Source organism: Globicephala melas, chromosome 16 (assembly GCF_963455315.2).
Source record: "Globicephala melas chromosome 16, mGloMel1.2, whole genome shotgun sequence".
In the NCBI taxonomy this organism is placed as follows: Eukaryota; Metazoa; Chordata; class Mammalia; order Artiodactyla; family Delphinidae; genus Globicephala; species Globicephala melas.
Window position 1 is genome coordinate 9,276,204 of NC_083329.1, and position 23,820 is coordinate 9,300,023.

The 23,820-nt window shown below is 51.5% G+C and overlaps 1 protein-coding gene across 8 annotated transcripts in view; it reads right to left on the reverse strand.

The window, feature by feature from the left end:
• Nucleotides 1–23,820, reverse strand: part of LOC115843375 (transforming acidic coiled-coil-containing protein 2) — a 136,549-nt gene that overhangs the window by 23,113 nt on the left and 89,616 nt on the right. For 4 of the 8 annotated variants that reach the window (XM_070043817.1, XM_060285904.1, XM_030839315.2 and 1 more), the window contains 6 exons: nucleotides 14,511–15,822; nucleotides 10,619–10,679; nucleotides 9,287–9,488; nucleotides 3,043–3,104; nucleotides 1,919–2,034; nucleotides 595–766 (listed from right to left, as the gene is read on the reverse strand). In XM_070043817.1, the coding sequence (XP_069899918.1) occupies nucleotides 595–766; nucleotides 1,919–2,034; nucleotides 3,043–3,104; nucleotides 9,287–9,488; nucleotides 10,619–10,679; nucleotides 14,511–15,822 (1,925 nt within the window). Of the gene's footprint in view, nucleotides 1–594; nucleotides 767–1,918; nucleotides 2,035–3,042; nucleotides 3,105–9,286; nucleotides 9,489–10,618; nucleotides 10,680–12,832; nucleotides 12,869–14,510; nucleotides 15,823–23,820 lie in introns of all 8 variants that reach the window. The other 4 variants (XM_060285903.1, XM_060285900.2, XM_070043816.1 and 1 more) reach the window with 2 other exon arrangements.

Genomic DNA, 23,820 nt, shown 5'->3' on the forward strand with positions numbered 1-23,820 from the left:
ACCCTCTTGGGGATTGCTGGGGGGAAGTAAAAATAGAAAAACAGAATTGGCCAGAAGGGTGATCGATTTTAGACGTGTGGGGCGCGTGGGTGAGGCCTTCAGCTCAGGTCTATTCGCTCTGCAGGTCCCACAGGGGTTGGGAGGGAAGAGGTATAAGTCCTGGTCTATAAACAGGAGGGACTTCCCATCACCAAAGCCCAGGAGAACCAACTGTTCCTCAAAAGGAGAGTGTTTCCTGATCTACCATACTCTGCCCTCTGCCGAAGAGGACAGAGAAGCAGGGTACAGACTGATGGCAGCTCAAAAACCAACAGTCCAGCCTGAAGGGTCTAGAAGTGGAAAATGAATAACCCTGAAGGCAAATAAAGCACTTAGGTGAGAACTGCAAAACCACATTAGTGAGGACGAAGAGACCTTCTCTCATCATTATGGGGTGGGGTCTCCTAGGCTGGCTTCTCTGGCGGGATAGGGGGATAGGGACCCACATCAGGTCCCAGGGGAGTGTTGCTCTGAAGGCCTGGTCCGAGTGGTGACAGAACCCAGCTGACCCAGGGCTCACCCGCAGTGATCTCGGGCCCCTCCAACCCCACTTACAATTTCGATCACTTCTGAGGCGGTGCCCAAGGCCATGGCCTCCAGCTCTTTCTGGGAGGATTTCTCTGGCACCTGCAAGTGTGGCTCCTGGCTGGGGGCCAGCCCTCGTGCAACGGGATGCTGGATCTTTGCCCCGGCGTTCACAAGGGCTTCAGTCTCCTCAAAACTGGAGCTAAGGAAGCAAAGCGCATCGTTAGAGGCTGCACTGGAAACCCCACTGAAATTAGCCAGGATGCCCCGACTAACAGAGCAAGCGATCCCAGACTCCCAAGGTTATATTCCCCGAGGAACACGGGCAGGGCTTAGGTGACCAAGGGGTCCGTTGGCTGGATAGAGGGTGGTCCAGCCCCACGTAAGAGCCTGCTGACAACGGACAGCCAGAAGCACAGATGCCACTGGCTAAGGGTACGAGCTCTGGAGGTAAGCAGACTGCCGACCCCTTGACTGTGCACCTTGGTGGGAGGGATTAGGTACTGTAACTCTGTGAAGATCGAGTGAGATGCTGCCTGCGCCTAAAGCGCTCGACACAGTGCCAGTCATAAGGCACCATTACTGCTGTTACAGTAACATCATCATCTCGTTCCCACCACCCTGAGCAGATTCCGGAGTAGGTACGGGAAGTCATAGCAAGAGCGTTCACTCCTACGCAGTGAAAGCGGCAGGTAGGAGAGGACAGGAAGGTCCCAGTGTTAGCATGATACCCACCCCCCCACCCAATCCAGCACCACACAGCTCAGAACAGGAGCCTGACAAATGCTTGCATTCACATCCATATGAGTAATAAACGTTTATCAGAACTTCATTTGTGCCAGGCCCTGCGACAAGTGCTTTCCTTACAGCATCTCACTTTACTCCTCCTTTTGGCTATTTGAACAGGTACCCCTACCCCTATCCCAAGTGGCACCTCAATTCATCTTCAAAAAAATCCCTACAGGATCAATTTTATTATTACTCTCACTTTACACGTGAGGAAACTGCAGCCCAGGAGGGTCAAGTAACTCGCATCAGGTCATACAACCAGCAGGGGTTGGGAGTGGGATTCGGGCACTGAAGCCTCCCCACGGGACAACTTACACAATAAAGCGGCGTGCACTGGCAGGTGATGGGAGGGGCTCCCGCTCTCAGCAGTGAAAAGGTGCTACCTTAGTCCAAAGGGCAGCCCGTGACAAACCCACTGCCTCTGTGCCCGTGTGGACACAGGGAGATGGGATCGTGGGCTGCCTGAGTGTGTGCAAATGAATGGCGTTCAGGAGAGCAGGGCAGGTGCTCTGAGGCCTGGGGACCTCCGCCCCGGGGTGTAACTCTCTCAACATGGAAGTCGTACCCTGAACACGGCGTCGGGGACTCCGACATCCGGACGGGGGGAGACTTGACCGGGCTCTCCTGAGAAGTGTCAAACATAAGGTACAAGGCCTGCTTCTTCGGGGCGTCGTCGTCCTGCTGCAGGGATCAAAGTCACACGTCAGCTCGGATGCAGTGGCCTAAACACGCTACAGAGACGAAAACCAGAGCGCTCTTCAATGGGGACAGATAACTCATCAGGGAGAAGCCTTCATTTCTCTCCAGCCACCCGGAAGAGAGGAGAAAGCGGCGCTGGCTAAGAGAGAGGAGAGGAGGACCGGAGGGAAGAGGAAAGTGTAGGAAGAAAGTGGGACCGCCTGCAGTTGGGAACATTTCCGGGGGGGACTGCAATGGTGTTGGTGTGCTCCATGCTGCTCAGCCCATCGGCATTTAGGGGCCATCCTCTCTGGATGGGCAACCATGCTGGCCACGGAGGATAAACAGAGGGGTAGGCGAGACCCCCGTCCGGGCGTGGCCCACAGTTGAATGGGGGAGATGGGCATGACGCCCCATTGTGATGAACGCCACCATCAAGGTTCACTGACTTACAGCAGATGTGGTTTAGAAACAGCAACACCCCATCTATGAATGATGCAAAGAAAGAGAGATAAGAGCAACGTGTCCGGGCTGCTGAGTGTTGCACAAGCCTTCCTGGGCATCTCCACACCTCTGGGGGCATCTCTGGACAACAGCAGTACAAGAGGTCATGTCCAGGACCAAATGCCACAGCAGCAGCACATGTTAAGCCAGGGAAGACAGGTGCCCATCATCACAACTCAAAATGAAAAAGAGATGGGGGAAAGGCTTACTGCCCAAAGGGACAATTTTCAGTTCTAGGAAGCAATTAATCTGAAGAAACCAGATAACGGCACACCTTAGACACCACCAAACCACTCCCTCCACCTGTTTTAAAAGAAATCTCTTGACGAGTTCCTTCTCAGTCTAGGAAGTAATTCTGCAGGGAGCCTAACAGCATCCTATCATTTTTCTCCCTGAAAATGGCATCTGAAGTGGATTGAGACAAACCTCAACTCCCCCAGTCCCAGTTCACCAAACTGACAGGGTGGGAGAGCAAGTTCCCTGCTGGCTGAAGGCAGAAGAACTTACAGGTAAGGAGGAACCAATTTTCTCCATATATTCGATTTCATAGGAGTTTCTGTAATCCAACTCTGCAAAAGAAACAGAAGGAGAGGTGAGTGCCAGAGAGGGGAGGGGGAGTGAGAAGTTTGGGGCTGGGCAGGTGGGGTCCGGAACAAGGCTTTAAGCTTTCTGAGAGTGTCCACTGACTGAGATTTCTGATATGGTCAGAAGAGGAGGCTCGACTCAGCTATTTTCAGACAACTGGTAAACCCCTTACCGTAAAGGGGCTTCTGCCATTTGGGCCTGAGAGAGTTCCAAGAGAATTAAATGTCATGACCAAGCACGGATTTGACTGGGCAAAGATCTGAGCATTTTGCACAGAGTTTTCAGATCAGACAGTGTGTACACTGCGGGTGTTGCTTTTCTCTGTAAGTCTCACGTGCGATACACGGAACCTTCCCAAGTCCTGGTGACATTTTGGAACTGGACCCACAGTTGCCCATCCAGTTGTCGGAAGCAAGGGAAGAACAGTGCTGCTGTAAGAGAAGCTTTGCGAGTTGTCTAGAGTGCTTCCCAAAATTCTTCCAGTGCCAACAGGGCCGGTCCAAACCAAATGTTCAGCTGCAAAGACTATTAAAGTCCAATTTGATGGAAAGATGACCTATTTCAAATTGACCGGAGACTTTAGGCTGCAAAGAAAACTCCAGATACTCTCACTGGATACCTGATCACGGGAATGGAGACAGTTTTGTGGATTAACGACCAGAAGGACCTCATGCATCCTTAAGGCCCTGACTTGTGCACCACTTGGGAAGAATGGAGACTAAGCCAAACCATATGCTGGGCAGGAACTCAGAGTGTCTGTAACCGTCGTGTGAATCTGTCCCTAGGCTCTGCCTCAACTGAAGACGAAGAAGCATTCGTTTACTAAGACTTACTATCTTTCAAAGGCAAGGGACAGTGAAGGACAAAGTGATTTCTAGGCCCACTTCTAGACCTGTCACTTTCCGGGTGCAGGACCCCAGAACTATCATTTTATTGCTCTACTAAAGACCGTCTAAATGGAAAAGATAATAGTGAATCAGCTGCTTCCTCCTCCAAGGTATTACTATCGCCAAGGCATGATTTAACCCTAAATTATTTCACAGAAACCACACCCCCGCACACCCCACAATGCCACAGAGCACCTGGGATGCACGGAATAAGCTGAGGTCACCGTGGAGGTTTTCTAGGCCCTGGGGCCCCGCGTCAGTGCCGGCTCTGGTTACCAGCTCTCCTCCGTGTCCCACCTGGAATCTGAGCTCGTTTCCGGGCAGCAGATCTGGGGGAGTTTCAGATCACTGAGCTCATTCATCTGCCTTCTTTCCTACCTGCCAAGAGGGTCTCAGACCTTTTGAGAAAAATCTTACTGAACTTGGTTTTCAAAATCCCATTCCCCTGCCTTAAATTCTAACCCTTAGAGGGGAGGCTTGGAGAGGGGAGCCACGTCCAATTTTAGCCCCATTTTTCAACTACGCCACACGCAGCAGGCAGGCCAGGAAGGGTAACGCCAGTTATACCAAATGGCTCAACATCTTTACAAATGAGAGAAGAGGCCGCTCACTAAAGCACGTGCTGCCCCGAGCTGAAGAGGCCAGAAGTTTTGTTTTATTTTGGTTTTCTGGCTGCACCGTGCGGCTTGCGGGATCTTAGTTCCCCGGCCAGGGATCGAACCCGGGCCCACTGCAGTGAAAGCGAGGAGTCCTAACCACTGGACCGCCAGGAAATTCCCCCGAAGTTATTTTTAATGGGTCCTGTCGTTCTGAAGGCAAGGGGCCTGTGTTTCCATCTGACTCTCATGGCTGGAGCTTTGCTGGGGGACCGAAGGAGCCTGGGTAGAAGCCGGAAGGATGCAACCGAGTCCTGATTGCCACTGCCAGGATCAGGGAAGCCAACTCTCTGACTTCTCTAGGCCCATCGACTTATCCATAAATGGAGCTCAAAGCGCATACATCTTGCAGGGTAAAATGATTTGATGTAAGATGAAAAGCCCCACAGCTGGTCACGCAAAGGTAAGGGACGGTGACCAGGTCTGTTACTGCTCTTTGCTAATATTTCTGAAACTTTTAACGTAAGTGATGAGAGGAGACGAGCCTTTTGGAAGGGGACAAAGACACTGCTCCAACTTCCTTGGGTGGCCCTTCTACATGCCTGTAGTGTGACAACAACGGCGCCCACCACTGAAGACCAGGTTAGGCTCCTGAGAAGGACACCCCTTCTCTATTGTTTGCAAGAGGAGGTGCTGGTGCAGCTGTGTGTAGAGGGAGAGAGGGTGACCAGCAATGGCCATCCAGACCTTCGAATCTAAAGCAAATACTCCCTCAGGGTCTCAGACCAGAGCTAAGAGGTTTCAGAGGCTCTGTCGTCCAGTGGTTCCTAAACTTTCCATCTCTGGGGATCACATGCACAAGGTTTTCTCTCACGGCACCATGTTTCAATAGATTGCTCCAGAAAAGGGCATTTGCTAAGCAAGCACTCACAGAAAAATGTTTATAATTTTGCCAATCTGAGGTTTAAATCAATGAGAGAGTATCAGTGTCACCACAGTGAGCTGATATGATTACAGCCCCCAAGCATGCGGTTTTAAACTAGCTGGGCATCTTTCTAACCCAGCTCCACAGGTTTTCTGAAATATTAAGACAACTTGAATCTCTTGTGAACCCAGGTAGGGAAGCACCGATCAGCTCAACATCCTCATTCTACACTGAACGAAAGGAAGTCTGTAGGACGCTCACGTAAAGAGCATGGCGGAAAAGAAGAGGCCCTTCGAGTCAGGCAGACCTGGTCCTACGAGAACTAGCCCCTCAACACTCAGCAAATCTTAACAGCTCAAAGCCTCTGCTCCCTCGCTCTTACGTGAGGAAGTGCAGAAATCCACCACCTAGAGCTGGGAGGGTGAAATGAAATCACATATGAAAAGGCGCAGCAGGGCTACTCCACCAATGACAGCTCCTCTTTTTTTTTTTTTTTTTTTGCAGTACGCGGGCCTCTCACTGCTGTGGCCTCTCCCGCTGCGGAGCACAGGCTCCGGACGCGCAGGCTCAGCGGCCATGGCTCACGGGCCCAGTCGCTCCGCGGCATGTGGGATCTTCCCGGACCGGGGCACGAACCCGCATCCCCTGCATCGGCAGGCGGACTCTCAACCACTGCGCCACCAGGGAAGCCCGACAGCTCCTCCTTATTATTGTTACTTGGAGAATTCATATTGCAGTGAATACGTGTCCAAGTGGCAAATATTATTTCTAACCCAACATTTCATTTTCCTGTGATTTATGACTTCAGTGTAAGAAAGCCTCAATCGTGGCTGCAGCACTGGGCAGGCTCTTTCTGGGGAATACATCTGCACCCCAACCAGGTTCGTGTCTGGTATGGCCGGACGTGGCTCAGTAACAGGAGGACAATCCGAGAACAGGGCTCTGCATCCAGTTTCTACATCCAGTTGCTGGAGGGAACCAGGTACATTAGAGAGGTGAATGCAGGCCACACCTCTTGAAACCGAGGCTGTTCTGAATTCACATAGACAATGGATTTCCCATCGCCCACCAGCTGTAACTATGGTCAGGACTTCCCACATATTCACATTTTCTTTTTCTTTTTCATTCATTCATTCATTTATGGCTGCATTGGGTCTTTGTTGCTGCACGTGGGCTTTTCTCTAGTTGCGGCGAGCGGGGTCTACTCTTCGTTGCGGTGCGTGGGCTTCTCATTGCAGTGTCTTCTATTGTTGCGGAGCATGGGCTCTAGGGGCGCGGGCTTCAGTAGTTGTGGCACACGGGCTCAGGAGTTATGGCTCGCAGGCTCTAGAGCGCAGGCTGAGTTGTGGCTCACGGGCTTAGCCGCTCTGCGGCATGTGGGATCTTCCCGGACCAGGGCTCGAACCCGTGTCCCCTGCATTGGCAGGCGGATTCTTAACCTTGTGCCACCAGGGAAGCCCCACAGTCATTTTCTAAGGAGGCAGGTTTACTAGAGTTTTGTTCCAAACTTACAGATTTCCCTATTTGTGGAACTTTTGCAGAAAACAAACAATTCTCAAATATGCCACTAAGCTAGTGAGTGGACTGCTTTAGTTCTAAGTTAAAGATGAGGAAATAGATGTTACCACTGAATGGAGCACCTATTAGCTTGAAAGGTATTATGAAAATAATGCATGTAGGGAATTCCCTGGTGGTCCAGTGGTTAGGACTCCCCGCTTTCACCGCCGTGGACCCGGGTTCAATCCCTGGTCAGGGAACTAAGATCCCTCAAGCCATGTGGCGCGGCCAAAAAAAAAAAAAAAAAAAAGCATGTATTTATTTGGTTCCTGATGGTACAACCACACACACATAGCCCAAAACACACACCTTTTGATTCCTATCTATAATGGCGAGCTCAGGTTGGCTTCTATGACATTTAAAAGTTTCTTATTAAGCCTCAAGAGAGGTAAGCCAGCAGGAAACCACAGGTGCTACAAACTGGCCAGGCCCCTGCTAGCCTTCAGCCACCCCCTGCTGCTTCCGGGCTGTCAACACGCCCTCCCCTCCTCCCCCGCCCCGTCTCCCTCACACAGGTGCTGACTGATGCAAAGATCAAACTGTGGACTCTAAGCTGTCTACCTGCCTAGGCTTCTATTTTCTTTTCCTCACAAAGCTGTCTTTAGCCCTTACGGTGTTCACGGTGCTGTAAGGAAAACAAAGCTGGCTCAGATGGGCTTCCTGTCTTTAAGAAACACACAGTCTAGTAGGGAAGCAAGAGAAGCACCCGCATCATCCTTACCGCGTTACGTAACCTCAGAGCGAGTTCAGACCAAGCACTGATAGCAAACGGCAGAGGGGCCATGTCCAGGGAAAGGCTGGGAGCGGGCAGGACAAGCCTGGGAGACAGGGAAGCAGGGGGCATCCTGCAGCAGCCACTGCAGGGGAGCTGAGCAGGGGCGTCCCTGGGGGAAAGTGGTTCCATCCGGTACAGTCACGGTCCGGGGGTGTGTGCACAGAGGAAAAGGAGGACTGAAAAAAGCTGAGGCCAGGCCTGGGCCCCAGGGGTCAGGTTGGAGTGACATGGTCACTCTTAAGCCTCCCAAACCCGTAGCCAGAGGGCCAACCAGGCAACCAACCAAAGGCTCCATTACGCAGAAAATACAATGCCCGAAAGTCCAAATACTCGTAATTTGGATTGTCTTTTCATCAGCAAACTAGAGAAAGGCATTACAATAAGATAAGCACCCCAAATCCCCCCCAAACCTGACATGGATCTCACTGGTACCATTCAGAGACCTCATGGGCACACAGCAAGCCGCCAACAAGCCTGATCATACAAGAACCTCCAGAGGCAGCATTCCTACTTACAATTAAGTCACCTCGGTTACAGCCCTGCCCTGCCCAGGCGGGGGCAGGGGGCTGTCTGATGGAGATCATGGTTTCTCCTTAGCAGCAAAGAAGCGGAGATAAGGTTTCCCTGTAGGACTGTCCTCATATTGAATTCTACTCAGTTTTTAGAAATTGCTAGAAATCAAGAGCTTGGAAAGGGAAACTTAGAACCATCACAACAGCCCACGGTGCTGGAATGACGGTCCAGTACTAGGCTCACAAGCCCTACATGGTGGTGGGTGGAGGAAAGGCCCCAGGAGGACTAGGGAGGCAGGGTACCATCACCCCTGGAAATGGACTAATCCTTCGCAGGAAGGTTCTAGTTGCCGACTTAAGATACATGAATTTTTCAAGCCGAAGAATCAGGCAGAAAGCTGAAAGTGGGTATAGGTAAGGGGAAGGAAGATACTAATGAGATAAGTGACTTGCCTGGGGCCTATTCAGAAGGACTCAGTTCCTCTTGTTGGCAAGCCTGGGGGGACTCTCTGGTTTGGGGCTTGAGCAGGTGTCGGTCACACTGTGGGACGTCCCGTAGGGCCGATGAACAGTGGACTAAGAGACCCCACAGGCAGGTTGACGTACCCTGAGCGCTTGACTCAAAATCCTCAAGGGATGTAAGCCACACAGCCGAGAAGGTGCAAAGCTCAGGTGAGCTCAGGACCCCGAGGCAGAGAGCTCTCTGCAGGCTCTCAGCAGGTGCCCCGGGGTCACCGTTCGGCTGGTTTCAAGCCTCAGGCTGTTTCAAAAGGCAGCCTGAGCTCGGGGTGCACCGGGAGATGGTCCCCAACAGCACGGTTACCTGGCTTAGAAGTTCCTTTCTGGCCTTTTGCTCCCTAGGGGCAGTGGTCTCCAAGGCAGAGTGGTGGTCCAGCGGCCACCGAGTTGCTTACCCTCCGTGGGCGAATTGAACTTGGTCTCGTTGACGAAGGTGGACAGGTCCGAGGGCTGCGGGTAGTCCTGCTTGTCGGCCTCCAGGTCCACCGTCATGCACGTCCACTTCTGGTTGGTGACCGCCAGCTTCTCCTCGTCGGTTGCGTGGACCACCGCGGAGATGACGGGCGGCGTTTCCGGCGTGGTCACGGGGGTGGGGTCCTACCAGGAGAAGGGAAGCTGTCTCTTCTCTCGTCCAGCCTCCGCGCCCACCCACAGGGGTCTGGGCCCCCCTCACCAGGACCGGTCCCTGTCAAATTCCTCTGCTCAAAATAGTCCCAAGGACACCAAGTCTTTCCGCTATGAATTTCTTTTTCTGATGGTTTGTTTCAGGGGGTGATGACCGTGGGTTTTAAAAGAATCAGGATTTTGTGTCTTGGTTATTTGAGATACTCCTGCCCATTCGCTTTGAGAAAAATAAGGAAACTTTTACTACGGGCATGTTGATGAAGGCAACTATAGTGTGACGCCCACACCGTGCTTCAGGCTTGTACATCAACATCATCAACATTGCCTGACAGTCCTCACGCCTGACACGGGAGGTAGAGAGAGGGGGGTCTCATCTCCACCTCCACAGAGGGTGTGCAGCTGAGCAGGGCAGGGTGGGAGCCCAGAAATGTTACAGCAGAGGTGGCATTGGACCCAAGACCCCTCTCGTGGGGCTGGGCGCCTCTCTGCAGCCTCGCCCTGCCCAGGGTTGGCTGGCCAGGGCTTTGCTTGTTTTATGACCTTGAATGGCCTGGCACATACTTCAGGATACCCTTCTTGGTCTGTAAACAGGGTAGAAGAAATGGCGTATATTTGGTAGAGGAACTATAGGAAGAGGGAGACAGGGACTCGGATGAAGAAAGAGCCCAAGCCACCACTGCCGCGGGGGATGAAAGCCCTTTATCTCCCCATCCTGACCCTGGTTACATAATCCAGGGGTCCTGACACATATTCATTTCTTTCTCACTATATATGCGTTTATCTCAACAGTCTTCCGCAACCTGATATTCAAGTTAAGTTCTCAACAGATTAACTGGCCCAAATGGACCAGCACGACTCCCATAGAATCCAACTGACATTTTTCCTGAACATCTGCCTATTCTTGGGACATACTCTGATGTTTCCCCAAGGAAAGGGATCAAAACAATGTCTTGCAAACACTGAGGGACCCTCCATGTAGGAGGCAAGGAGAGGGGCATGATGAGTAGAAAAGAAAACTCTATTGACTAATGGGGAGTAAAAACACATCAGCCTTATCTTCCCGAGTGAGGGATAAAATCACAAGTATCAAGGGAACATTATACCTGAGAAGGTGGATCAGAGAGAGGAGACCGTTTTGGCGACTTTTTCACCCTAAATGTGTCACTGGAAACAAAATGGAAAATGTAAACACAACAGACAGAGGCACAGAACATTCCAGAGCCGACTGAGGCCCAGAGCGTCTGACTGCTGAGTATCTGACCCAGACCACCCTCCAGTCTACACCACTCCAACACCAACTGAAAGACGTCCACACCGACAATCCATTCCGACTTTTTAACAGACATTATTATTGCCCCCGAGGGAAAGAGTCATCAAGCTGGAAATCTTGGAAAAGATGCCATTTTGGAGAGCTGACCCAGAAAATGAAGCTAAATTTACCCAGATGTTCTTATTTCAAAAGGCAGATTCTGGTGAGCAGATTAATATATCTGGATCCATCCAGGAATGTCTGAACCAACTAAGGTGGGGGAGGGGACGTCAGCTCGTGACACCAGTTAACAGGATCCAGTTCACAGAAGACCAAGCCCACACAGCACTCAAACAACTGAAGGAGCCGTGCAGAAACAGGAAGGAAAGTCCCGGGTCTTCAGCGAGAACTGGCAGATTCCCTCCTACGCGCAGGAACCCTGAGCTTAATGGATTCCCGCACCTCTGACCTTCTGGGTGGGATTCTGACTAAAGGCAGGGCGAGGGGTGAGATCATTTTTTTTTTAAATTACGGTAGAATACACATAACATAAAATTTACCATCTTCAACGCTTTTAAGTGTACAGTTCAGTAGCGTGAAGTACATTCACATTGTTGTGCAACCAATCTCCGGAACTGTTTTTCGGAGATGAAACAATTTTTTAAAAAATGTCTTTCCTAACCACGACTAACAACTCTGGTCTCTCTTTTTTTCCCCCTCATGTAAATAACTGGGGGCTGAGGGGGAGGGGAGGAGAGGGGAGGACCTAGGCAAAGGGAGCATCAGCTCAGACTCCAGAGGAGTCAGAAGGGGCTTTTAGCACAGACGCCTCCCTTAAGTCTACTGGGTGGTCAGGGGTGCATCTCCACTATCAGAATGGAGGCTTCTCCACCTGCAGATCGGCCCCTGCCCCCTGGTCTCAGGCCCCTCCGTGGTCTGGTCCTGCCCCCAGCAAGGCAAGGGCTTGTGCGGGGGTCCCCCTCACCTTAGACCACCCCCCTCCCCTCCCCTGCTCTAAATGTTAACTGGGTGGACAGAGCAAATTGGCACCAAGTTCCTCCTCGTGTTCTCTGGAATGAAACGCTCCAACAATGGCTTTCAGTCATGAAAGAAATACCATAAATGGTTATTTACAGCATTTATGACATTTGCCACGTGAACAGTGCAATCACAGCTTGAAGCATATATTTATCCATGCATATAAAGATACAACTGTGTATTTTACAGTTGCTAAATGGCTCTAAAATACCAGAGAAATCCCTTGGGCAGAAGAGAGCCTGAGAGATTCCACCCTATCCCGGGGCTGCTGGATGTCTGGGGCCAGGCCTGCTCCTCGTGGAATAATGGAGAGGCAGAGAAAGTGCCTGTCCTTGGGCCCCCCGGGAGCAGCCCACAAGATCTCTCCTGGCCAGGGAGGCAAAGCAGTCCAGGCACAGCGGTGGTCTGCTCTGTTGCTCTGTCTCCCTCAACAAGGCGACCCCCAGATGGCATGCTGATACCTAGCCCGGTCCTGCTGACCCAGAGCAGCCTGGCGATGGCTCTCACAGCCGTGTGCTCCACTGAGCTGACCCTGCGTTTCAGGGGGCTCCCATCAGTCTCAATTTGAAACAGCGCAAACATTTCTGCTTCACGTGTAGCCAGAACAAGTGGTAGCGGTTGCTGCCCGAGGTTGGACTGGGTGGTTATTTTAATGTGAAGCCACGATACTTTGAAAGCAATCGCCCAATTTCAAATGAAAGAATGGGATGAGAGTGAAAAAAAAAAAAATGTATGGGTTTCAGATGAAGACGTCCAATAAGCAAGGGGAAAAAGAAACTTCCATTCCTGACAAGCAGGCAGATGTTGGATAATCACGTTTTCACAGCCAAGCAGTTTCATTTATGCTAATCACGATGAAACAGATAAATAACCTCTGCTACTGGGAAGCCCCATGCCCCACCATTCCCAGGCCCGCCACAGAAATACGGAAGGAGCAGCCATGGAAAGGAAATGAAGAGCTTGGAAGCGAAAACAAAGGCAGAAAAAAGCACATTTAGTGTAAGAGGCAGATTCCGTTTAATTTACTTACAACAGAGAACAGACAGACATCACGTCTTCAACCATCCTAAGACAGGAAGACAAAGAAAAAGAGAGACAGACAGAAGGAACTGACAAAAAAGGTAAATCTGCAGACAACTGGTTATTAATGGGTTAGAGGCTCCAACAGCCCTCCGCTGCTCTGCTTGGAAGTGTGGGCCACATCCCCGCTTTCTGGAGAGGGGCTGTCAGAGAACGCCTTCCTCTCTTGGTTCCAGTTATCCCATAAAATGTTGGTGGCTCAAAGAGCTTTGTCACCCCAGTGTAGGATTCCAAGCCATCTGCCCTAGAGGTAAGACCCGGAGATGGGTTAGCTTCCCCAACCTCGGTTAGCTACCTCTGATGACAGAACAGAAGAGAACCAAGCTACCTGCGGGGAAGGAGGAGGTAGTGGCTACAAACTGGCTCTCATCCCCCAAATGAGATATTAGCTTTGAGATTTGGGCCTTTCAGATTTCTCCGGTTTGCGGCTTAAAATAAAGCTTCCAACAAAGATGCTATGGAATCTTCAAGGAGGGCCTGGTTTGGCCGCCGACCTAAGAAAAGTCCCATTTTTGGCCAGGACTGTTTCCTCTATCCAACACCGGACAGAGGTAAGGCGATCCAAGGCCAAAGCCTGCTTAGAGACCTTCTTCTCAGGAAGCCTTGGGTTCTTCTCAAATGTTAAATGCTTGGGGGAGCCCAGAACGAGAGGTAAACAGGTCACCATCTATCTCCATTTGTGCCAGGCAGACTCGGAGGGGCCAGCAGCTATGGTCTGTGCTGCTGAGTTGCCGCCAGCAGCCCGGTCTCCTTGGCCTTGTTAAATTATTGACGCTACTACATGAGTGCAGAAAAGCTCCAAGCACCAAACCACCTACACTTGGACCAAAGTCCTGAGGATGGACCGGTAGCCATCCGAGTTGGAGCCGGGTCTTGGGATGAATTCCAGAGGCACGGACACGTAGTGTTATGCTCAGTCTACTTGGCCAGTGTTTGGATAGCAGACCTGATTATTAATGGCCTCCTGGGGACCGTGGGGACTGCTTCTCCCTTTCAGGTTGCATTGACCTGTTCTGGACCTACAGTGCCTGTGGACGCTCGTCTATGAAGATGACTACACAGGGCTGAAGACAAACGGGCATGCTTCTTACACGTTAGCTGGGGTACAGGAAGGGGCCCAGACCGGACCTCTCTCTCTCTCAAGGGCTTCCCAAGCCTACTGTGTTTGCCTCCTGGGCTAATGTCTCCTTAATGGGCAGAAACAAACACTACAAATTTTAATAATATAAGGGCAGATCTCTTAGTTTTGAGGCCACTCCAAAAAGCAATTCATGTGTTAAACAGAAAATGCCAAGTCACCAACAGGGAGGCTGACCAGACCTCCACTGGGCTGCTCCCTTTCCATGGTTCCCACACTCTCCTGAAGTTGAAAGTCAGGTCTTCAGCTACAAGTAAAGCTTTAGACCACTGACTAATTGAGGCAAAAGATCAATGACTCTAGACCCAACGGGATATGTGGATGGGAAAAGCCAGCACCATGGGCGCAGAGAGGAATGAAAACAGGTATCCTGCCGCAAACATGGTGGCACTGCAGCCAATGGGGGACGGGTCATCCAGGCACGTGAGCGACAATCACAGCCAATGCTCAGCCCCGACTCCGATCTTACCACCTGCACCCCTGAACTTACGTCTTGAGGGGCGTCTTCTTCTTCTTGGCGGGCTTGTTCAGCCCATCCCCGTCCACTCCATTGGCTTCGACGGTACTGGCTGGGATCTCAAAGGAGGCTGGGGATTTAGAAGGTGAGCTGGGGGTCTTAGAGCATGTCTTAAAGGGCTCAGTGGACTCGTCACAGGCGTCCGGGTCAAAGCTGTATGACTGTTGGGGCAGTTTGGGAGACTCCTGCATTTTTGAGGTGGAAGAAAAAGGGTTAAAATTGGGGTCATCCCACTTGTCAATATCAAAGGTGTAGGTACCTTTAGCGATAGGGATGTCATTGGGTTCAGCAGGGGATCTGGTAGGCGAGGCAGGAGTGTTGTCGAGTTTTTCGGGTGTTTTTTTCATCTTTGGCCTCCTTAGGGGCATTTTGGCAACCGGCTTTTTGCCTATCTTTTTGGTGGGAGGGGGGTTTTCCTGCTGGGTGTCCCAACTACCCTTATCCTCAGAATAGTCAAACTCCAGCCTCACTGAGAGGCCTTTGGCTGGGGAGTCCTCTTGCCCCCCAGTATCCAATGGGGACACCTCCACCACCTCTGGGGCCGTGGCAGGAGACAATGCTTTCCTTCCAGCGAGGGGTGAGTTCTGCACTCTGCCACCCCCAGAAGCTGGGGGGATGGCCCCTTCTGCACCCTCGGAGTCCAGAGGGCAGGCAGCCTTGGGCACAGCAGCAGGTTCTACGGGTGCCTCCTCCGATAAGGCTGGTCCAGAACCTTCCGTCTTGGCCGATTCCGTTTTCGTCTCGGCGATTCGATTCTCCTCGCTGGGGTCGGGACTCTCTTCGGCTGGCTCTTGCTGTGTCTCTTTCACTGGGGGGGTTTCAGGGGGTTTCTTAGTGGTCTGTTTCTTTTTTAAGGAAGGTGGCCTCGGTTTCTTAGTTCGCTTAAGGGTACTGGAAGCACTGCTCGAACCCGTGCTATGTGCATCCGGGGCCGGGGCCGCGGCCTCGGGGTTGCCTGAGCAAGAAGCACCATCAAAGTCACCGGCTTGCAGGCTGAGCGAGCGGGATAACGTCGACTTAGAGATGGGGACAGAGTCCGTGGACTTCCTCCGCGAGCTCACCTTGCAATCCTGATTCTTAGAGTCTGAGGAGCGAGGCTCCAAGGTCTGAAAATTATCCACCAGCTCGATGTTGTCAAAGTCCAAGTTGTAAGTCCCGCTGCTGGCTATCGGCTTGTCTTCATCGAAGACGGAGGAGAAGGACTGTGTCGGAGGACGGAAAGGACTTCCTTCTACCGAGCTGCTGTGGGGGCCATCGGGGACACAGACCGGCTCAGAGCCACATCCTGAGGAAACGGAGACAAAGCTGTCACTGAAGGACACAGGACACTTCGGACAGTCTCTCATCCCATGCCAGACTACAACCCTCTAATACCAGAGCCCCAGGTCAGCCCACCCATCACTGGACAGGCATGCTGCTTGGGTACAAATCCTGCTCTCACCCATTGGCTCCAGGGTCTGGACAAGCTGACCCTCAGCTCTCTCATCTGTAAAGTGGAAGCAATAAGGGCTGTTTAAGGAATAGCTCAAATCCTTGTCATTCAAAAATACGTTTACCAAGTGCCTGATCAAACAAAGTACCTGTTCTGGGCGTTGGGTATTCAACAATGAACGAAATCTTTGCCCTTCTGGAAGTTACATTCTTTAGGGAGAAGACAGTCAAGGAACAATAAACAAGTAAAACGTATGGACTGTTGGACGGTGACGAGTGCTATGGAGAAAAAGAAAGCCAGGGGAGGGGTGTTGCAATTTTAAAATAAGGCAGCTGGGCAAAGCCCTCCAAGGAGGAAACACTGAAGCCAAGATCAGAAACGAGGTAAAGGCGTGAACCAGGGGGATACCTGTGGGGGGAAGCATCCTAGGCAAAGGGAACAGCAAGTGCAAAGGCCCTGGGGTAGGCGCACACCTGGTGTGTTGCAGAAATATCAGAGGCCAGTGTGGCTAAAGTAAAGGAGAGGAGCAGGAAAGGAAGACAGAGAAAGAATGCAAGTAAAGCATAGTGAGCCTTTGGGAAATACTAGTTGCTATCATCATCCAGCCTGCTCTTGACTCGTCAGAGCCTTTATCTGGAGGCCCAGGGCAACTGCAGCAGGACTGAGCTCGCCCCGTCTGCCACCTGTCCCGACTCCAGGGATCCCCGTGATCTCTCCCTCCAACCCTGCCTGCCATGCTCCTCTTCTTGGCCTTCCCTCTCATCCATCCTCTCTCCTTTTTTCTAGAGCTTCTTCCCCGTTTCTCCTCCTCCCTCAGCCACTACCAGCCAAGGAGGCTGATCCTTATTTTAAAACATGCTGCGGGCGCTCCAGATGCTGGCCAAGATACTCCATCATCTCATGACCCCACTGCTCTGCTGGGATGCGGCCAGCCTGGCCTCGGCTACCCTGGGCTCTGCCTGCACCCGGCGGCACCTTGCATGCATTTCTGGCTTCACAGCTGTCCTGGGCAGTCAAGATGCCAGAAAACGATTGGCCAGAAAACTGAAAACGTGTCCCTAGACAAAGGGGAGAAAATGTTGCAAAGTGGCCTGCAGAAGAAGGAATTCAAGAGCTGGCACAGGGACTTCCCCGGCGGTCCAGTGGGTAAGACTCCGGGCTTCCACCGTAGGGGGCGCAGTTTCGATCCCTGGTCGGGGAACTAAAATCCCGCATGCTGTGTGCAGCGGCCAAAAAAAGAAAAAAAAAAAAAAAAAAAGAGCTGGCACGTATATGACTTGGGACGGCATTCCACTACAGGAGTTATATCCTGCAGTACCCACCCCACCCCTTGCCGTGGGTTGCCAGATAAAATATAGGATGTTCAGTTAAATTTGCATTTAGAATAAAAGAATACATTTTTTAGTGTAAATATGTCCCAGTCACTCACTGTGTATCTGCGATTCTAATTTAACTGGACGCTCTGTATTTTTGTTTGCTAAATCTGGCAGCCCTAATCCCTCATTCCAACAAACCAACAAGGTTTGAGAAATGCTCACTCACCCCCAAACTGGCTTCCTACTGTAGATTTTTCTCAGAGCGGTTCATGCTCACGGCAGCACACCCCGAGGTGGTGAGCACTTAGCAGAGAACCGCAGGAGATGAAGACAACACGAGGAAACTGCCGGCCTCCTGAGTTCAGGAACTGGTCTCATTTATCTTCGTTTTCCCTGAACCTGCCACACTTTCTCTTGCCAGCTCAATAAATGCCTCTGGCATTGAGATCACTTCCTGGAAGCAGGTCTATTCGCCAGCCATGGTTTCAAACCTTCCCTTCTCTTCTGCATCCAAAGCCACCCCAAGCCCTACTTGGAGCAGATGTCCTAGAAGATGGGAGCACTTGCTTGAAGGCTCTCAACCCTTTTTGCCAAAAGATTCCTCCGTGTCTCGAAAACACTCCTGCTTCATTCTCATCTCAAAAGATGTCCCCTCCCTTCTTCTTTCTACAACCGTCTCCCTCCCTATTTCCTCCAGAGACTGGCACCCTCCGGCACCCCATCCTCGCATCAGCAGTTGCCTCCCCTTCCTGCCCTGGACACACAGTACAGAGGGCACCGAAGAACCAGGGGACTCAGAGGACCAGGTGTTTCAAGTGGGCCTTGCAGGAGAGAGAAAGGGCCTCAGCCCAGCCCATCATTTCCAAAGCAAGGCCCACAACTGCTGACCTGCGTTCTCTCAGGCTGCTACGCATACCCCAGCAGCCTGAAGAAGGAAGCCTTTCGAGGCCCTTCAGATGTCAGGAGTTCTCCCCAGACCGTGCAACAGTCAGCAGATATGCAGCTCAACCATCTGCTAACTGTTTTCCCCAGAAGAAAAGCTCTCTGACGGCTTAATGTGGCTTTCCTCTTTAGAACTGACACACCCTAATTAAATCATCATGGACCAGGAAATCGAGTCTCGACACAGGGCTTCTTAGCCTCGGCACTGTGGCCATCTCAGGATGGTCAGTACTTTGTCGCAGCGGGCCCAGCCTGTTCACTGCAGGATGTCTAGCAGAATCCTTGGCTTCTGCCCACTAGATGCCATTAGCATCCCCCCACCCCAAGCTGTGACAACAAAAATGTGTCTAGAAATTACCAAGTGTTCCCTGGGGGGCGCAATAATCCCTGGTTGAGAACCACTGTTTTATTGTCTGTTGACCGGAGCAGGGCAGGGAGGGCCCTTCGATGCTCTTCAGAGAAAACTTTAGACCAGAGAAATGGGTCACTGCCACGTGCAGGCCTTGATTTTCCAAAGCAAGTGTGGTCCAACTGGATTCCCGGTCCCCCCACTGGATTGCTAAATGTCCATACATCGTATCTGCATGAAGACAATTTACTCATTCATTCCTGTATGTCAAACAATCTGGCTGCCTCCTGTACGTCAACCACTGTGGGGCATGCTGTGGACACAGAGGTAAGGAAGGATCCATCCACGTGCTCACGTCGTCTGCCTGCTGCATCCCAACAGCGCAGACCTGGGCAACGCTTGCCCTGGAGACCAACGCCTCGTCCTGGCTCCAGGTTCTGGCTCAGTCTGAGGACAAAATCAGCATCTTTGGTTCATGACACCCAAAGGATTACTAGGTGGTGCCCGACATATCAGTCAGCTCAGGCCACCAGAACAAAGTCCACAGACCAAAGGGCTTAAACAACACAGCTCTGGAGGCTGGAAGTCCGAGGTCAAGGGGTCCACAGGTTTGGTTTCTCCTTGACTTGCTGACGGCCATCTTCTCCCTGTGTCCTCACACGGCCTTTGCTCTGTGTGAGCTCATCCCTAACGTCCCCTCCTCTTCTTACAGGGACGCCAGCCCTAATAGATTAGCGCCTTACGACCTCATTTAACCTTCGTCACCTCCTTAAAGGTCCTATCTTCAAATACAGTCACTTTGGGGGGTCAGGGCTTCAACATATGAACTTGAGGGCACACAGTGCAGTCCCTAACTGTGCTAGGCAATACAATCCCCGAGCTAAGGAAAAAAGAAGTGTGTTTGGAAACAAGAGGGGATTCCAAGGAAAGGGAGAAAGCCAACAAGGGGCAACCGATGTCACCCAACTCTCACACTACTGTCTTCAAAGGCCACATCCTTTAGCCTTGCTGACTGCTTCTAACTGGAGCACGTACTGCCAGCTGTGTTGTGCTGCTCCCTCCGCCTCCCCCCACCCCACCCCCAGCCAGCTCACCCTGGGCAGGAACCCACGGGCCCAGAGGCCTAAAGGTGCCAACACAAGGCACCCCTGCACTCAGACGCTTAGCCTCACCCAGTGTATCAAGCGTAAATGGTCTTGTACACGGGGAGCCTAGCTCTACATCCTTCCAAGTATGTGAATAATAATCGATTGCAATCAATAATGTTTATTCTGGAAAAGGCCTCCGTTTTTGTTTTTTTCTTTTTTTTTGCAGTACGCGGGCCTCTCACTGTTGTGGCCTCTCCCGTTGCGGAGCACAGGCTCTGGAAGCGCAGGCTCAGCGGCCATGACTCACGGGCCCAGCTGCTCCGCGGCATGTGGGATCTTCCCGGACTGGGGCACGAACCCGTGTCCCCTACATTGGCAGGCGGATTCCCAACCACTGCGCCACCAGGGAAGCCCAAGGCCTCCGTTTTAAGTAGGCTAATGAGAGATAAATAGAGCCTGACTCAGTCCTCATGCAGCATTTTGCCTGAGACGCTCACTGAAAGCCCTGACTTGTGGCTCCTCCCTGGCGAAGCAGCTCAGCACGGCTGGGATCAGGGCCGGAACGCCCATTTTCACAGGTGCCACAGGTGGCTCCCAGAGCAGGCAAGTCGGGCCCGGGCTAGCTCATGTCACCTGCTTCCTATCAGGACACAGTCTAGTTCTTCACATCTCCGGGGGCAATGTTTTCACATGTGGCCACAGATACGGCTTGGAGGATCAGCCTGGATGGCTTGGACTGATCTTTGAGGTGAGTTCTGATTGCTTATGGGGACTCAGCGGTGTGGGACGTCAGGGCAGGTGGAAGTGACAGGCAGATGCGGTCCCTGTGTGTCCACTCTCTGATGTGGTCACTAAACCCAGAACGGACCAGCAAGAGAGGCAGGCAGCCCATGCAAAACCGGCTTCTCTCCCAGACCCGGGAGGCTTCCGAACTCTCACGCAGACCCTGCTGGGTCCCAAGGACCTCCACACCTGGCAGGTCTGTGCCCGCTGCTTCCTGGACACCTGCCCTGCTCTCCCACGTCTATGCTCTCCAACCTGCCTTCAGCTCCCAAAGGCTGAGGAGCAGCCCTGCTCGAGGCTCTGTGGGTCACGACAGCTATCGACCGGGGTGACTGTTTGCAGATGGAGAAATTCTCTGTGAAAACAGGTTGGATCCACCTGAGCTGACGTTGAGTGCAGTCAAGATCCTCCAGCGAGGTCATTAAGGGCAGACAATGTGAGTCCAGAGGCCCAGGGCCCTGCCAGGTTCCTGGTGTGCCCCCCAAGGTGCCCAGGGCCACCCCTGGCAGGTTATTCAACTCCTCTGAGCCTCAACCATACATCAAGCATTCTTGTGAGGATGAAACAGGAGGAGGACGTAAGCACCTAGTCCCGGGTACACCAGTGCCAGGAAACAGCAGCCGTGGGCCCCAACTCTTACACACGCCACCGTGACCCCACTCCCTGTGCCCCTGCCCCAGGACGGGAAGGGCCCTCGCCTGGCCGAGCTCTCAGATGCCTCGCCTGATACCAGGAGGCTTCCTGTCTCTCTGCGGCGGGCACCCTGCACTTCAACCTCAGAGGAGATGAAAGCAAGTGACAATATGTATGGAGACTGAGTCCTGAGACGTGAAAACAGAAGCCCCTGGGTGCAGTAAGCTCCCTTCTGGGTCAATCTGCAGACAGCAGTCCACACACGGCCACGTGGAGCACAACTGGAGCCTCAACGAGGCCACCCTCCCCGCGGAGCAATGAGGAAAGGTCGAGGTCAAGCAGGGCACGGGTGGCTCCGGTCACCTCCAAGGCCCCCACACCGGCCTTCCCTGTGCTGGGCATCCTCCCAGCGACAATGAGCAAACAGCGCTTCCCCCACGGGGAACCGCGTCTCCAGAGGGAGGGCAACTGTAGGATGGAAACCCGCCCCTGGTCTCATAGACGGGCTTTCCTCACTGACCATCTACTTGCCACCCACCTGGCAACCGCATGGCCTACCCTCTGCCTCGGATGTACCGGCTCATCTCGCCTGCACAGAGAGCAACTTGATTTCCAAATGGAAGGGAGTCGAGAAGCGGGGATTCTGATCCCACAGCCCCTCACTTGTTTTGAGACCAAGGTCAAGGTCCAGAAGCCCCACATCTCACTGGCAAGCAGGTGATGAGATGCCCAGTACCGGGATGCTGTGAGCACTGGGGCTCCTCCCCTTGCCTGAGATGGGATGAAACTTGCTAAGAACCTGGCACAGGACTGGCACATGGCAGACACTAAATGGAGCTATTATTTAATTATGTCCTTCAGTGGTCAGTTTTGAGTTCTAATAATGCAGCCACTGTAGAGCAGCCACGCGTCCTGATCACAGAACCATGAAAAGTCGGAGTGGGAAGGATCTCAGAGGACTCACGGGTCACCTGCTTCATTTTACAGATAAGAAAACGGCTCAGAAAGTGATTCAGTTATATATATATTTTTTTCTTCTTCTTTTTCAGATTCTTTTCCATTATAGGTTATTGCAAGACACTGAAAATAGTTCCCTGTGCTCTACAGTAGGTCCCTGTTTAACTATTTTGCACTCAGTAGAGTATTTATGCTAATCCCAAACTCCTAATTTACCTCCCACTCCCCCGCTATCCCCCTCTGGTAACTGTAGGTTTGTTTCTTATGTCTGTGGGTCTATTTCTGTTTTGTAAATAAGTTCATTTGTATCATTTTTTTGGGATTCCACATATAAGTGATATTATATGATGTTTGTCTTTCTCTGTCTGGCTTACGTCACTTAATATGATGGTCTCTGGGTGCGTCCATGTTGCTGCAAATGGCATTATTTCGTTCTTTTTTAATGGCTGGGTGGTATTCCACTGTGTATATATATGCACTGCATCTTCTCTGTCCATTCATCTGTCGATGGACATTTGGTTTGCTTCCATGTCTTGGCTATTGTAAATAGTGCTGCTATGAACAATGGGGTGCACGTAACTTTTCAAATTAATTTCCTCCCGTTTCTTTTCAATTAAAGAGGTTAATTTCACTTTTATTTTTTAGTTAATCTGTCTATAACGTAGCAACCTAAGGTAAAATCTTGTCCTCGCTGAAAATAAGATTTAATGACTAATCCACATAGGCAGTTACATGTTTTTGTATCATGAGCTAAACCATCAGTTTTAACCAACTACGCAAGAATTATAAAGCCATTGAAATAAAAGCCATAAAGGCTTGAATGACCATCCCTAGTCAGACTATGTTAATCAATGGTAAATGCTAAGAGCCTCTGGAATGTATATTTACCTAATAACTAGTAAAATCATGCAATCATTAAAAAAATCTTAGGTCAGTTATTAAAAAAAAAAGAAAAAAAAAAGAAAAAAAACTGGGCTCAGATAAGCCACACCCTGGCACAGCCCAGATGAGCGGCAGACACATGGTGGCCAGCCACATCTCACCCATTATCCTGTCCCGTGCAGCACAATCATGCTGGCAGCACCCAAGGTAAGGTGACAGATTATTTTGTAAAATTAAGTTTCCAGGAGGAAACATCATGTCTTTATTCACAGCCAAAGGTCTCGTCTATTATTTCCTGTGGTTCTTTTGGCAGCTTTAGCAACATCGCAGGCACTCTGCAGAGGCAAACACCAGACGGTAGATTTTCCTCTCTTGCCCTCTCTCTCCCTCGGTTCCCAGAAGGAAGCTTTCTTCTCCTCTAGCCACCTCCACAAGCAAGCACAGTGCCCCTTTAATCTGTACCGTCCCACGCTGTCCACAGAAGGGACCAGCAGACTTTTCTAATGAGTGCGACAAATCAGCTGGATCTTTGTACAGCCCAAGACGGGGGGGCTTTAGGCAGACACAATCCCGACCGTAAGCGTCCTTATTGTGTAATCCGCATACATGTAGCCTCGCTGTAGTTCTCCAAGGAGGAGAAGCATGAAGTCAGACTCCAGCCAGGGTAATCAAAAGTTCCATGGGGCTGTGACTCATGGCAATTCACGGCTCCAACCCCTTCCACTGGGGGTTCTCTCTTAATCCTCCATAGTGTTCATTCTTTCAAAAACTACCATCCGAGCAAGAGGTGAGTGTTGTGCATGCGTGTGGGTGCGTGTTTAAGAATGGAGATTGTTCTTTGCTTTGTTGAAAGAGAAGTCAGGAAGAAGGAACAAAGACAGGCTGAAGAAAAGAACAGAGG